The sequence below is a fragment of the Chroicocephalus ridibundus genome, unplaced genomic scaffold (genome assembly GCF_963924245.1).
Source record: "Chroicocephalus ridibundus unplaced genomic scaffold, bChrRid1.1 SCAFFOLD_604, whole genome shotgun sequence".
NCBI lineage: Eukaryota > Metazoa > Chordata > Aves > Charadriiformes > Laridae > Chroicocephalus > Chroicocephalus ridibundus.
This window is the reverse complement of record NW_026961713.1, coordinates 1-15,046: the sequence shown is the minus strand read 5'-3', so window position 1 is coordinate 15,046 and position 15,046 is coordinate 1. Positions and strand designations below refer to the sequence as shown.

The following is a 15,046-nucleotide window of genomic DNA, read 5'->3' as shown; positions in this document are numbered from 1 at the left end:
CTCGTTAACGCCTAATTGTCCCCCTTCCCGTGGCGCGGCGCGAGTTTCCCCGTGCTCAGCCCGCCCGGGGGGCTCAGGTCGACCCCAGCCTCGGGGGGTGGGCAGCACCGGCGGGGCGCGCGGGGCCGGTTTGGGGGTGCCCCCCCCCCACCCCGGGGCGGGCAGTCACCCCCCCCCTCCCCGTCAGGAGCGGGCATCGGCCCCACCATCCAGATCGGGGAGGAGACGGTGATCACGGTGGACGCCAAGGCGGCCGGCAAGGGCAAGGTGACCTGCACCGTCTGCACCCCCGACGGCTCCGAGGTGGACGTGGACGTGGTGGAGAACCCCGACGGCACCTTCGACATCTTCTACACCGCCCCCCAGCCCGGCAAGTACGTCATCTGCGTGCGCTTCGGCGGCGAGCACATCCCCAACAGCCCCTTCCAGGTCATGGTGAGTGCGCCGGGGGCGTCGCGCGGGGGGGAGCGTGCGAGGGCGGGGGGGGGCGGGGGGGGGCGTGCGAGGCGGTGGGCAGCGTGCGACGGGAGGTCGCGGGCAGGCAGCGCGCGGGGCACGCGTCGGGCAGGCAGGGCGCCAAGCCGGCGAGGAGCGTGCGAGGAGCGTGCGGGGAGCGTGCGAGCCGGGCGGCGGGTGAGATAACAGGGGAGATAACGAGGCGGGGGGGCGGGGGGGGGGGCGGAAACCGGCATCCGCTAACGAACTCGTTTGCGCAGGCGACCGACCGGCCGCTGCTGGGGGTGAACGGGCTGGACATGGCCGGGCTGCGCCCCTTCGACCTCGTCATCCCCTTCACCATCAAGAAGGGCGAGATCACGGGTGAGGGGGGGGCCAGCGCCCCAAAACACCCCCCAACCCCCCCCCGGGGCGTTCCCCGACACCAACAGTCTTGTCCCCCGGGGGTCCTCAAAACAGCTGAGCACCCCCCGGAGGGTCCCCAAAGTCCTCTGGGTGGGGTGACCCCCAAACCACCCGGGTCCCCAGGGGGTCCCCGAGACCTGTGGGGTCCCCAGCCCTCCCTTGAGTCCTTCTGGGGGGGTCCCCAAAGCCCGCTCCCCCCCCCCCAGGTCCTCCCGAAGGCAGCCAGGTCCTCCCAGGGGTCCCAGGTCCCACCAGGGGGTCCCCAAGACAGCTAAGATGCTCCCGGGGGGGTCCCCAAGGCAGCCCGTGTCTCCCAAGGGTCCCCCTGGGAGGTCCCCATCCCCCCCCCAGGGTCCCCGTAACCGCTGACCCCCCCTGTGCCCCCCCCCAGGGGAGGTGCGGATGCCCTCGGGGAAGGTGGCCAAGCCCGACATCACGGACAACAAGGACGGGACGGTGACGGTGCGTTTCGCCCCCACCGAGGCCGGCCTGCACGAGATGGACATCCGCTACGAGAACATGCACATCCCAGGTAGGGGCGGGGGGGGCAACGGGGGGGGGGGGTTTGGGGGGGGTCTCATTGAAGTATCGTGGCCCCGGGGGTGCCGTGTGTGGCACCGTGTGTCCCTTGGGACGTCCCTGCATCCCCGAGGAGCCTTCTGTGGCAGCGGGGGGAGTGGGGGAGGGGGTGTCTCAGTGCCCCCCTGACAACCCCCGTGTGTCCCCCCCCCTGCCCCCGTGTCCCCCCCCCAGGCAGCCCCCTGCAGTTCTACGTGGACTACGTCAACAGCGGCCACGTCACCGCCTACGGCCCCGGCCTCATCCACGGCACCGTCAACAAACCGGCCACCTTCACCGTCAACACCAAGGACGCCGGCGAGGGTGAGCCCCCAGGGGGGTCCCGCCGGGCGCCCGGCTCCTCCCCGGCGGGCGCAGACCCCCCCCTGAACCCCCTCGTGTGCTCCCGACCCCCCCAGGAGGGCTGTCGCTGGCCGTGGAGGGTCCCTCCAAGGCGGAGATCAGCTGCACCGACAACCAGGACGGGACGTGCAGCGTCTCCTACCTGCCCGTGCTGCCCGGCGACTACAGCATCGTGGTCAAGTACAACGACAAGCACATCCCGGGCAGCCCCTTCACCGCCCGCATCACCGGTACGGGGCCGGGGGGGGCGCACGGAGGCCCTTCGGCTGCTCCTGGGGGGCCCCCGGGGGACTCGGGGCTGTTCTGGGGGTCCCTGGGGTGGATCCGGGGGTGGATCTTAACCCCCGAGGAGCCTCAGGGCCGTTCTGGGGGTCCCGGGGATGGATCCGGGGGTGGATCTGAACCCCCCCAGGGGACTCGGGATCGTTCTGGGGGTCCCTGGGATGGATCCAGGGGTGGATCTTAACCCCCCAGGGGACTCGGGGTCGTTCTGGGGGTCCCTGGTGGTGGATCTGAGCCCCCCCAGGGGACGTGGGGCCGTTCTGGGGGTCCCTGGGATGGATCTGGGGGTGGATCTGAACCCCCCCAGGGGACTCGGGGTCGTTCTGGGGGTCCCTGGGGGTGGATCCGAGCCCCCCCAGGGGACCTGGGGCCGTTCTGGGGGTCCCTGGGATGGATCCGGGGGTGGATCTGAACCCCCCCAGGGGACTCGGGGCAGTCCTGGGGGTCCCTGGGGAGGGCCTGGGGCAGCCCGGGGCGTTTGGGGGTGCCGTGTTAACCCCCCCCCCCCCCCCCCCCCCGCAGGTGACGACAGCCTGCGCCTGTCCCACCTGAAGGTGGGGGCCTCGGCCGACATCCCCCTGGACATCGGGGAGACGGACCTGAGCCAGCTGACGGCCACCGTCACCGCGCCCTCGGGCCGCAAGGAGCCCTGCCAGCTCAAGCGGCTCCGCAACGGCCACATCGGTGAGGGGGGGGACACTGGGGGGGGACACGCACGGGGACGCTGTCCCCTCCCCTCGCTGTCGGGCTGTGAGGAGCCCGGCCGGCTCCAACGCCGCTGCCGCTGAGCGAGGGGACACGAGGGGGACACGGAGGGGCCTTGGGGACGCAGGGACGCGGTCACCGTCCCCTCATGGTTGGGGCACGAAGAGCCCGGCCAGCTCCGGTGCCCCTGCGGTTTCTCCTGATGTCCCCGCGTCCCCGTCCTGCGACGCCTCTGTCCCCCGTGTCCCCGTACCCCGATGAGTGTCCCCGTGCTGCGTCCCCTTGTCCTGACACCCCTGTCCCCCTGCTCCGACCTGTGTCCCCGTGTCCCCCTGCCCCCCGTGTCCCTCGTGTCCCCATGCCCGGTCCCATCCGCGTCCCCGTACCGTGATGCCAGTGTCCCCAGTGTCCCCATACCATGATGCTTGTCTCCCGCCGTGTCCCCATACCCCGATGAGTGTCCCCGTGCTGCGTCCCCTTGTCCTGACGCCCCTGTCCCCCTGCTCCGACCTGTGTCCCCATGTCCCCCTGCCCCCTGTGTCCCTCGTGTCCCCATGCCCGGTCCCATCCGCGTCCCCGTACCGTGATGCTTGTCCCCCGCCCTGTCCCCGTAACCCCGCTGACGGCATCCCCTGTCCTGAGGCCACCGTCCCCGTCCCCGCAGGCATCTCCTTCGTGCCGCAGGAGGTGGGGGAGCACCTGGTGCACATCTCGCGGGGGGGCCAGCCCCTGGCCCGCAGCCCCGTCTCGGTCACCATCAGCCAGGCCGAGCTGGGGGACGCCAGCCGGGTGCGGGTGACGGGGCCCGGCCTGCGCGAGGGACGCACCTTCGAGCCCGCGCACTTCACCATCGACACCCGCGACGCCGGTACGTCCCCCTCCCGCGGGAGCTGGGGGTGGGGCGGGGGGGGGACACACACAGGCGCTGAGGGGGGGGTGTGGGGGGTCCCCGCTGACGGCGCTCCCCCTCCCCAGGCTACGGGGGGCTGAGCCTCTCCATCGAGGGCCCCAGCAAGGTGGACATCACCACCGAGGAGCTGGAGGACGGCACCTGCCGCGTCTCCTACTGCCCCACCGAGCCCGGCAACTACATCATCTCCGTCAAGTTCGGCGACCAGCACGTCCCCGGTGGGAACCGGGGGGGCACGCTGGGCTCACCGGGGGCGGGGGGGGGAGCTGGAGGCACCGGGGGGGGTAATTTGCTTACTGGAAGCACCGGGAGAGGACTCGGGGGGTACCGGGAGGGGCACGGGGAGGGTGTATAGGAGCAACGGGAGGAGCTGGAGCAGGGTCCTGGGGCCACTGGGGGCACTGGGGGGGGGGTACTTGGGTTGTTGGGAGCGCGGCGGGAGGGTGCTGGGGGCGATGAGGAGTACCGGGGGGGCGTTGGGGAGGGAGCTGGGGGTACCGGGAGGGGGACTGGTGTGACACCCCCCCTCCCCCCCCCCGCAGGGAGCCCCTTCTCGGTGAAGGTGACGGGCGAGGGGCGGGTGAAGGAGAGCATCACGCGCCGGCGCCGCGCCCCCCCCGAGGCCAGCGTGGGCACCGCCTGCGACCTCAGCCTCAAGATGCCGGGTGAGCGGGGACGGGGGGGCCCTGAGCCTCACGGGGCTGGGGGGGGGGTGGGCTCAGCAAGCCCCGAGGGGTCCCTGACTGTTCTCGGGGGGTCCCAGAGAGCCCCATGGGGGCCCTGAGCGTCCCCGGGGGGGCCCTGAGTGCCCCATGGGGGCCCTGAGTGTTCCTGGGGGGGCTCAGCAATACCAGTGGGGTCCTTGGGGGGGGCCTGAGGGGTGCCAAAGAGCCCCGTGGGGGCCCTGAGCATCCCTGGGGGGGGCTCAGCAAGCCCTGGGGCCACCGATTGTCCCTGAAAGGTCCCAGTGACCATCTAAGGGTCCCTCAGTGTCCCTGGGGGGCTTCGCAAGCACCATGGGACCCCTGAGTGGCCCTGGGGGGGGCGGCTCAGCAAGCCCTGGGGGGTCCCTGAGCCTTTAAGGGTCCCTCAGTGTCCCTGGGGGGGGGCTCAGGAGGCTGCTGGGGCAGTTGGGGGGCGCCCCAGGCACCTGTCGGGGGGTAGGAGAGGGTCTGTGGGCTCTCCTGGGACCCCCAAGGACCCTTTGGAGGTTCCCAGGGGCACATGGGGGTCCCAAGAAGCCCGTGGGACCCCCCCCAAGGACCTTTTGGAGGTTCCCAGGGGCACAGGGGGGTCCCAAGAAGCCTCTGTGACCCCCCCAAGGACCCTTTGGGGGTTCCCAAGGACACATGGGGGTCCCAAGAAGCCCCTGAGACCCCCCCCAAGGACCCTTTGGGGGTTCCCGAGGACACATGGGGGTCCCAAGAAGCCCCTGGGACCCCCCCCAAGGACCCTTTGGGGGTTCCCGAGGACACATGGGGGTCCCAAGAAGCCCCTGGGACCCCCCCAAGGACCTTTTGGAGGTTCCCAGGGGCACAGGGGGGTCCCAAGAAGCCTCTGGGACCCCCCCAAGGACCCTTTGGAGGTCCCTCGAAGCCCCTGGGACACCCCAAGGACCCACAGGGTGACCCCGGAGATATGGGGGGGGTCGCCCAAGAACCCCCATGGGACGGAGCGGGGACGCACGGAGGGACCCCGGGGACCTCTTCTGGCAGGACATATCCCCCCCCCTCGCCCCTATGACACCCCCGTCCCCCCGTTTTCGGCAGAGCTGAGCGCCCACGAGGTGACGGCGGTGGTGACGGGCCCCTCGGGGCAGGCGGTGGCGGCCCAAGTGCTGGAGGGGGAGGGCGGCGCCTACAGCATCCGCTTCGTCCCCGCCGAGACCGGCGTCCACTCGGTCAGCGTCAAGGACCGGGGGCAGCACGTCCCGGGCAGCCCCTTCCAGTTCACCGTGGGGCCCATGGGCGAGGGCGGCGCCCACAAGGTCCGCGCCGGGGGGCCCGGCCTCGAGCGGGCCGAGGCCGGCGTGCCAGGTGAGTGGGGGGCACCCCAAAACCCGCCCGACGCCCCCCCGGGGGGCTCCCCGACTCCCGCCGGGCTGCCCCGACCCTGCGACGGCCCCCGAACCCCCTCCCGGGGTGGAACCCCAACCCGCTCCGGGCGCCCCAAAACTCACCCAGGGCTCCCCCAAGCCCAGCTGGGGACCCTCAACCTGCCTGGGGGGGGCTCCCCAAATCCCCCGACTCCGTGAGGGCCTCCCCCAAACCTGGGGGGGGCTCCCTCATCTGAACTGGGGCTCCCCGAAACCCGCGGGAGGGTCCCCAAATCCATCTAGAACTCCCCCAAACCTGGGGGGGGCTCCCTGAGAACTGTGGGGGCTCCCCAAAATCGATGGGGGGGCTCCCCAAATCCATCTAGGGCTCCCTAAAACTCATGGGGCGCTCTCCGAAACCCATAGAGGCTCCCCAAAAATCTATGGGGGGCTCCCCAAATCCATCTGGGGCTCCCTGAAAACCGTAGGGGCTCCCCAAAATCTATGGGGGGCTCCCCAAATCCATCTAGGGCTCCCCAAAACCCACGGGGGGGCTCCCCAAATCCATCTGGGGCTCCCTGAAAACCATAGGGGCTCCCCAAAATCTATGGGGGGCTCCCCAAATCCATCTAGGGCTCCCCAAAACCCACGGGGGGCTCCCCAAATCCATCTGGGGCTCCCTGAAAACCGTAGGGGCTCCCCAAAATCTATGGGGGGCTCCCCAAATCCATCTGGGGCTCCCCGAAACCCACGGGGGGGCTCCCCAATTCCCTGTAGGGCTCCCTGAGACCCCTAGGGTCTGCCTAACTCCATCTGGGGCTCCCCAAAATCAGGGGGGGCGCTCCCCAAATCCTAACTGGGGCTCCCCAAAACCATCTGAGGCTCCCCCCCCCCCCCCAAAACCCGGAGCTCCCCTAAATCCATCCCGGGCTCCTCGACTGGCCCCGGGTCCCTCGAACTGGCCCAGCTGGGGAGGAACCGGGGGGCTTTCCCCCGAGATTGGGGGCGGGGGGGTGTCAAGCCTTCGGAGGGGGCCCTGACACCCCCCCCCACCTCCCCCCCCAGCCGAATTCAGCATCTGGACGCGGGAGGCGGGGGCCGGGGGCCTCTCCATCGCCGTGGAGGGACCCAGCAAAGCCGAGATCGCCTTCGAGGACCGCAAGGACGGATCCTGCGGCGTCTCCTACGTCGTCCAGGAGCCCGGTACGGGGCCGGGGGGGGGGTTGGGTTGGGGTGGAGGTTGGGGGGGGGTCAGGGGCAGGCAGGGACACCCGCCCCCCCTCCCACTAACGCTGTGTCCCCCCCCGGCCCCGGCCCCAGGCGACTACGAGGTGTCGGTGAAGTTCAACGAGGAGCACATCCCCGAGAGCCCCTTCGTGGTGGCGGCCACGGCCCCCTGCGACGCCGCCCGCCGCCTGACTGTTTCTAGCCTTCAGGTGAGGCACCGGGAGAAACCCCCCCCTCCCACCCCCCCCGGCTGGGCACGGCACCGCCAGGCGCAGGGCTGGGGGGCGGGGGGGGCAGCACAGCCTCTGGGAGGCGGATTCAGGGGGGTTTGGGGTGTCTGCAGGGTCAGCGTAGCCCCAGAGGGGGATTTAGGGGGGGTTTTGGGGTGTCTGCAGGGTCAGTGGGGCTCGGGGGGGGGATTTAGGGGGAGTTTTGGGGTGTCCGTAGGGTCAGTGGGGCTCTGGGGGGGGATTTAGGGGGGTTTTGGGGTGTCTGTAGGGCCAGTGGGGCTCTGGGGTGGGGTTTAGGGGGAGTTTTGGGGTGTCTGCAGGGTCAGTGGGGCTCTGGGGGAGGATTTAGGGGGAGTTTTGGGGTGTCCGTAGGGTCAGTGGGGCTCGGGGGGGGATTTAGGGGGAGTTTTGGGGTGTCCGTAGGGCCAGTGGGGCTCTGGGGTGGGGTTTAGGGGGAGTTTTGGGGTGTCTGCAGGGTCAGTGGGGCTCTGGGGGAGGATTTAGGGGGAGTTTTGGGGTGTCCGTAGGGTCAGTGGGGCTCGGGGGGGGATTTAGGGGGAGTTTTGGGGTGTCCGTAGGGCCAGTGGGGCTCGGGGGGGGGATTTAGGGGGAGTTTTGGGGTGTCTGTAGGGTCAGTGGGGCTCTGGGGGGGGATTTAGGGGGGGTTTTGGGGTGTCTGCAGGGTCAGTGGGTCTCGGGGGGGATTTAGGGGGGGTTTCAGGGTGTCTGTAGGGTCAGTGGGGCTCTGGGGGGGGGATTTAGGGGGAGTTTTGGGGTGTCCGTAGGGTCAGTGGGGCTCTGGGGGGGGATTTAGGGGGAGTTTTGGGGTGTCCGTAGGGTCAGTGGGGCTCTGGGGGGGGATTTAGGGGGGTTTCGGGGTGTCTGCAGGGTCAGTGGGGCTCTGGGGGGGATTTAGGGGGGGTTTCAGGGTGTCTGCAGGGTCAGCGTAGCCCCAGAGGGGGATTTTGGGGGGGTTTCGGGGTGTCTGCAGGGTCAGCGTAGCCTCGGGGCAGCTTTGGGGGGGGGGTTATAGCTTTGGGGGGGGCTCTAATAGCGTTTCTGGAGGGGTTCAGAGGCCCCTCCGTCTTTAGGAGAGTTCAGAGGGGGGGGGGTCGGGGGGGGGCTGTAGCTCAGGGGGTTCGGGGTCCCTGCGCAGGCAGCCCGTGCCCCCCCCAGCCGTGGCGGGTCCCGGGGGTCTTCTCTCGTGTCTCTTTTAAAGGCTATTAACAGCCCCCCCGTCGCCCCCCCCTTCCCCCCAGCTCGGGGGGGGGGGGCGACCCCGGGGCCCGGAGGGGCCTTAGCGGGAGAGAACGGCCCCCCCAAGACCCCCCCAAACCCCGGGGACCCCCGTCTCTCCCGTTAAGCTCTCCGGCCCCACAAGGTAAGTGGGGCGTGGGGTGTGGGGGGGGGGCTCCCCTGACACCCCCCAAATTCCCCCGCCCCCTGGGAGACACCCCCCCCCCCCTCGTTATTTTGGGGTCGGGGCCTCCCCGGGGCCGTGGGGGGGGGGGAGGGATCCCCCCCCCTCCATGGGGATGTCGGGGTGCAGATCCCTCCTGGGGGTGTTTCGGGGTGCAGGTTCCCCCCCACCCCGGGGTTACTTGGGGTCTCGGCCCCACCAGGGTTGTCTGGGGGGGGGGGGTGGGGGGTAAACCCCCCCCCCCGGGTTATTTGGGGTGAGGATTTGGGGGTGTTCATCCCCCCCTGGTTTTTTTTTGGGGGGGGGGGGGGGGGGGGGTGTTTCTTATCCCACCCTGGTTTTGTGGTGGGTGAGGAGTTGGGGGTGTTATCCCCCATTTTGGGGGGGGGGTGTGTGAATTTTTGGGGGTGTTCCATCCCCTGGGATTGTGGGGGGTGAGGATTTGGGGGTGCTTCCCCCCCTGCTTTTTGGGGGGGGGGGGAGGTTTTTTTGGGGGGGGGAGTTTTTTTTGGGGGGGGGAGGTTTTGGGGGCGTTGTCTTTTGGGGGGTTGAGAGGATTGGGGCTGTTATCCTCCTGAATTTTTTGGGGGGGAGGTTTTGGGGGTGTTATCCCCCCCCCCGGGGTATTTTGGGGGGGTGGAGGGTTTGGGGGGGGGGGGGGTGTGTCTTCATACCCGCCCCCCCAGAGCCATCCAGGCTGGGATGTGGGGCTGGTGCCCCCCCAACGCCGGTGTCACCCAAAAGGGGGGAGGGTTCTGGGGGGGGGGCTCCCCCGGGATTTGGGGGTGTGTCCCCCCCCCGGTTTCGGGGGGGCTTCCCCCCCCCCAGCTGACGGTGTGTGCCCCCCAGGAGTCGGGGCTGAAGGTGCACCAGCCGGCCTCCTTCGCCGTCAGCCTCAACGGGGCCAAGGGGGTGCTGGACGCCAAGGTGCACAGCCCCTCGGGGGGCCCTGGAGGAGTGTCACATCACCGAGGTCACCGAAGGTGAGGGGACACACCCCCCCCCCCCCCGGGGACCCCCCCAAAACCCGCCGTGCCCCCCCAAAACGCCTGCCGCCCTCCCCCGGGGCTCCCTCCTGCCAGCCCCGTGCCACGGCGAGGGACGGGGACACGGGGACGGCGCAACCTGCTGGTTTGGGGGGGGGGCGCCCCACTTTGGGGGAGGGTTTTGGGGGTGTCCCCTCCCTTTTGGAGAGGGTTTTGGGGTCCCCCCCCACTTTGGGGAAGGGGTTTGGGCTGTCCCCCCTACTTTGGGGGAGGATTTTGGGGTCCCCCCCACTTTGGGGAAGGGGTTTGGGCTGTCCCGCCTACTTTGGGGGAGTGTTTTGGGGTGTCCCCCCACTTTGGGGGAGGATTTTGGGGTCCCCCCCACTTTGGGGGAGGGTTTTGGGGTGTCCCCTCCCCTTTTGGAGAGGATTTTGGGGTCCCCCCCACTTTGGGGAAGGGGCTTGGGCTGTCCCCCCTACTTTGGGGGAGGATTTTGGGGTCCCCCCCACTTTGGGGGAGTGTTTTGGGGTGTCCCCTCCCCTTTTGGAGAGGATTTTGGGGTCCCCCCCACTTTGGGGGAGGGTTTTGGGGTGTCCCCCTCCCCTTTTGGAGAGGATTTTGGGGTCCCCCCCACTTTGGGGAAGGGTTTTGGGGTGTCCCCTCCCCTTTTGGGGGAGGATTTTGGGGTCCCCCCCACTTTGGGAAGGGTTTTGGGGTGTCCCCTCCCCTTTTGGAGAGGATTTTGGGGTCCCCCCCCACTTTGGGGAAGGGGCTTGGGCTGTCCCCCCTACTTTGGGGGAGGATTTTGGGGTCCCCCCACTTTGGGGGAGTGTTTTGGGGTGTCCCCTCCCCTTTTGGAGAGGATTTTGGGGTCCCCCCCACTTTGGGGGAGGGTTTTGAGGTGTCCCCTCCCCTTTTGGAGAGGATTTTGGGGTCCCCCACACACTTTGGGGAAGGGGTTTGGGCTGTCCCCCCACTTTGAGGGAGGGTCTTGGGGTCCCCCCACAGTTTGGGGGAGGGTTTTGGCGTCCCCCCCACTTTGGGGGCTCCCTCTGCCCCCGTTGGCTCAGTTTCGGGGTACCAGGGGGCTGCGGGGGCCCCCCTTTACCCCCAGCGAAGGGTGTTTTGGGGCGGGGGGGGACCTGGCTGGCCCCACTGCACCCCCTTTTGGGGTCCCCCCATACGTGGGGGGGGGCTGAGGGAGGGTTTTGGGGTGCCCCCCGGGGCCGTGTCTCACAAGGTAGGTCTCGGGGGGCTCCGAGGGCCCTGGGGGGGGTGTTGTGGGGGGCTCTGCGGGTCCCCCCTGACCGTGTGTGTGTGTCCCCCCCCCCCCAGACAAGTACGCGGTGCGGTTCATCCCGCGGGAGAACGGGGTCTACTCCATCGACGTCAAGTTCGAGGGGTCCCACATCCCCGGCAGCCCCTTCAAGGTGCGGGTGGGGGAGCCGGGGCAGGCGGGGACCCCGGCCTCGTCTCCGCCTACGGGCCCGGCCTGGAGGGGGGCACCACAGGTAACGGGGGGGGGGGGTGTCTTTGGGGGGGCTCCTACGGGGTCTCCGGGGGCTCCTACGGGGTCTTTGGGAGGCCTCCACAGCCTCTCTGGGGGCCTCTGGAGCGTCTTCAGGGGCTTCTGTGGGGTCTCGGGAGCCCCCGTGGAGTTGGGGGGGGACGACCTCTGCGGGGTCTGCGCAGGGGGTCTGAGGGAATTGGGGGGGGGGGCGGTGGGGAGCCCGTGGGGCTGGGGGGCACCTACAGGGTCTTAGGGGGCCTCTATGGGGTCTGGGAGCCTGTTTGGGGCCTCTATAGGTCTTGGAGCCCCCATGGGATTCAGTGGCCTCTTATGGGGTCTTGGGAGCCCCCGTGGGACTGGGGGGGCTTCAACGGGGTCTTGGTGGACCACATGAAGTTGGGGGGGGGTCTTCTGCTTGGAAGACCTTGTGGGGCTGGGGGGCCTCCGTGGGGTCTTAGGGGGCCTCTATGGGGTCTTGGGAGCCCCGTGGGGCTGGGGGGCACCTACGGGGTCTTAGGGGGCCTCTATGGGGTCTTGGGAGCCCCCGTGGGGCTGGGGGGCACCTACGGGTCTTAGGGGGCCTCTATGGGTCTTGGGAGCCCCCGTGGGGCTGGGGGGCACCTACGGGGTCTTAGGGGGCCTCTGTGGGGTCTGGGAGCCCCCATGGGATTTGGTGGCCTCTTACGGTGTCTTGGGAGCCCCCACGGGACTCGGGCCTCCACGGGGCTTTGGGAGCCCCCACGGGACTCAGGGGCCTCCATGGGGTCTCGGGAGCCCCTGGGGGGCCGTGGGTGACCCCCCCCCCCCGTCCCGTGTCCCCCCCCCCAGGCTCCCCGGCGGAGTTCGTGGTGAACACGGCCAAGGCGGGCCCCGGGGCGCTGGCCGTCACCATCGAGGGCCCCTCCAAGGTGAAGATGGAGTGCCGGGAGTGCCCCGAGGGCTACCGCGTCACCTACACCCCCATGGCCCCCGGCAGCTACCTCCATCGCCATCAAGTTCGGGGGCCCCCACCACATCGCCGGCAGCCCCTTCAAGGCCAAGATCACCGGTGCGGGGGGGCTGGGGGGTACTTGGGGGGCTGGGGGGCCTTTGGGGGGGCTGGGGGGCTGGGGGGAGGGACATGGGGGGGCAGGAGGGGGGGTTGTGGGGGTACTTGGGGGGCTGGGGGGCATTTGGGAGGGACATGAGGGGGCAGGAGGGGGGGTTGTGGGCGTACTTGGGGGGCTGGGGGGCATTTGGGGGGGCTGGGGGGCTGGGGGGAGGGACATGGGGGGGCAGGAGGGGGGGTTGTGGGGGTACTTGGGGGCTGGGGGGCATTTGGGGGGGCTGGGGGGCTGCGGGGAGGGCGGTGGAGGGAGGTGGGGGGGCAGGAGGGCGGGTTGTGGGGGTACTTGGGGGGCTGGGGGGCTGTGGGGAGGGTTGTGGAGGGAGGTGGGGGGGCAGGAGGGCGGGTTGTGGGGGTACTTGGGGGGCTGGGGGGCTGTGGGGAGGGCGGTGGAGGGAGGTGGGGGGCAGGAGGGGGGGTTGTGGGGGTACTTAGGGGGCTGGGGGCTGCGGGGAGGGACATGAGGGGGCAGGAGGGGGGGTTGTGGGGGTACTTGGGGGGCAGGAGGAAGGGTTGGGGGGGCTGGGGGGCATGTGGGGGGCAGGAGGAAGGGCTATGGGGGGGTTTGGGGGGCAGAATTAAGGGTTTGGGGGGTTTGGGGGGGCTGTGGGGAGGGCGGTGGGGCAGGAGGGGGGGTTGTAGGGGTACTTGTGGGGCAGGAGGAGGAGGAGTCACGGGGGGTCCGGGGGGGGTCAGAAGGGTCATGGGGGGTTCTGGGGTGTGGTGGGGGGGGCAGTTTAGGGGGCGTAGGGGTGTCCGTGGGGCAGTGTTGGTCCCCGTGGGGCGGTTGGGGGGGCGGTTGGGGGGCCGGGGGGGGCTCTATGGGGCGCTGACCCCCCCCCCCACTCGGATGTGCCCCCCAGGCCCGCGGCTGGTGAGCAGCCACAGCCTGCGCCGAGAGCTCCTCGGTGGCTGGTGGAGGCGGGGGGGGCCGGGCCGAGGCCGGGGTGAGGGCCGCGTCGGCGGCATCGTCGGCGGCGGCGGCGGGGGGGGGGGGCGCCCCCCCCCGCGGGCCCCCCCAAATTCCCCTCGGACGCCAGCAAAGTGGTGGCCAAAGGGCTGGGGCTGAGCAAGGCCTTCCTGGGCCAGAAGAACTCCTTCACCCTCGACTGCAGCAAGGCCGGTGCGTGGGGGGGGGCGCGGGGGGGGGCGCGGGGGGGGGGACACCCCCCATGTGTGTCCCGGGGGGGGGCCAGCCCGGGTTTTGGGGGACAACCCCCCCCTCCCCGCCCGAGGGGTGCTGAGAGCCCCGGGGGGGGAAGAAGGGGGGGGGTGAGACATTTTTTGGGGGGGGGGCAGTTTTGGGGTGTCCGTTGGGGGGCGCTGAGGTGGTTTTTTTTTTGGGGGGGGGGCTGTTTTTGGGGGGAGCTGGGTTTTTTTTTGGGGTGGGGGCGCCGGTTTTTTGAGGTGTCCTTCGGCTGGGTTTGGGGGTGTCCCTTTGGGGGGGGGGGGGGGGACAGGTTTTATTGGGGGGGGGGGCTGCTTTTGGGGGGGGGGGCTCTTTGCATTGGGCACCCTCGGGGGGGGGGGGGGGGGCTGTTTGTGGGTCCCTCCCCTGTTTGTGGTTGCCCCCCCTGCATTTTTTGGTTGCCCCCCCCCTTCCTCCTCCTCCTCCTCCTCGTCCTGACCCCCCCCCCCCCCCAACTTTTGTCCCCCCCCCCCAGGGAACAACATGCTGCTGGTGGGGGTGCAGGGCCCGCGCTCCCCCTGCGAGGAGATCGTGGTCAAGCACTTGGGCAACCAACTCTACAACGTGGGCTACCTGCTGCGGGAGCGGGGCGAGTACCTGCTGGTGGTCAAGTGGGGGACCAGCACGTCCCCAACAGCCCCTTCCGCCTCTCCGTCCCCTGAGGGGGGGGGGGGACACCCCAAAAATCCACCACCCCCCCCCCCCAAACCCCAGCCGGGGGCGCAGAGAATCCTCCCCCACCTCCGGCGCGGGGACACCCCCCCACTTTGGGGAGAAAAAACCCAGTTTGGGGGACACCTTCCCCCCCCCAAGATTGGGGACACCCCCCCCCCCCGCTTCGGGGACACCCCCCCCCCCCCCCGCTTTGGGGACACTGCTGCCCCCCCCCCCCCCGCCACTGCCCCCCTCACACCGCCCCCCCCGCCCCCCCCCCTTTTATTTCTTTTTTTTTTTTTTTCTGGTTTTATTTTATTTTAATTTTGTAACTTGCCCCGGGGGGGCCCTGGCGCTGCCCCCCCCCCACCCCACCCCCAAAGCGGGGTCCCGGGGGGGGGAACCCCAATAAAACTCGTTCTGCTTCACTGGGCCTCCTGTCGTGGGGGGGGGGGGGCGTGGGGGGGGATGTATGGGGCTGGGGGGAGCCTGGTGGATGGGGCAGGGCCTGGGGGGGCTCCTCCCGGGTGGGGGGGAGGTCTGTAGACGGGGGAAGGCCCCATATGGGGGGGGGGGCGGGGGGGTCTCCTATACGTTGTGGGTCTCCCGTACTGGGGGGGGGGGGGGGTGTCACCTATATATGGGGGAGCCAGAGGGCAAGGGGAGGGCTGGGGGCAAAGGGGGGGGTTCCCTACACATTGGGGGGGGTCTCTATACGCTGGGGGGGGGTCACGTGGGGGCGCCTATACATCGGGGGGGGGGGTCTCTATACATTGGGGGGGGTCACGTGGGGGCCTCGATACAGCGGGGTCCCCCGGGGGAGGGGGCGGAGCCGGGCGCGCCGCCCCGGTATGCAAATGAGCCGGCGTGCCCCGCCCACTCGGGTTTAATTTATGCGGGGAGGCGGGACCATGCAAATAGCGCCCCGGGCTCTGCCCAATCAGCGGCGAGAGAGAGCCGTGCGCATGCGCCCGAACGCCCCCCGCCGGGGACGGGCCAGTTACGTCGCTG

The 15,046-nt window shown here is 70.3% G+C and overlaps 1 protein-coding gene across 1 annotated transcript in view; it reads left to right on the top strand.

The window, feature by feature from the left end:
• Positions 1 to 14,203, top strand: part of LOC134509621 (filamin-A-like) — a 34,723-nt gene extending 20,520 nt beyond the window's left edge. Inside the window, 22 exon segments of the mRNA XM_063322196.1 lie at positions 188 to 435; positions 717 to 819; positions 1,253 to 1,393; positions 1,615 to 1,743; positions 1,839 to 2,012; positions 2,587 to 2,748; positions 3,434 to 3,637; positions 3,745 to 3,897; positions 4,222 to 4,344; positions 5,449 to 5,715; positions 6,780 to 6,917; positions 7,035 to 7,150; positions 9,441 to 9,533; positions 9,535 to 9,574; positions 10,913 to 11,029; positions 11,032 to 11,088; positions 11,916 to 12,070; positions 12,072 to 12,135; positions 13,056 to 13,100; positions 13,145 to 13,315; positions 13,857 to 13,994; positions 13,997 to 14,203. Coding sequence (XP_063178266.1) covers positions 188 to 435; positions 717 to 819; positions 1,253 to 1,393; positions 1,615 to 1,743; positions 1,839 to 2,012; positions 2,587 to 2,748; positions 3,434 to 3,637; positions 3,745 to 3,897; positions 4,222 to 4,344; positions 5,449 to 5,715; positions 6,780 to 6,917; positions 7,035 to 7,150; positions 9,441 to 9,533; positions 9,535 to 9,574; positions 10,913 to 11,029; positions 11,032 to 11,088; positions 11,916 to 12,070; positions 12,072 to 12,135; positions 13,056 to 13,100; positions 13,145 to 13,315; positions 13,857 to 13,994; positions 13,997 to 14,043 — 2,885 coding nt within the window. The 3' untranslated portion in view covers positions 14,044 to 14,203.
• Positions 14,204 to 15,046: the final 843 nt, after the last annotated feature.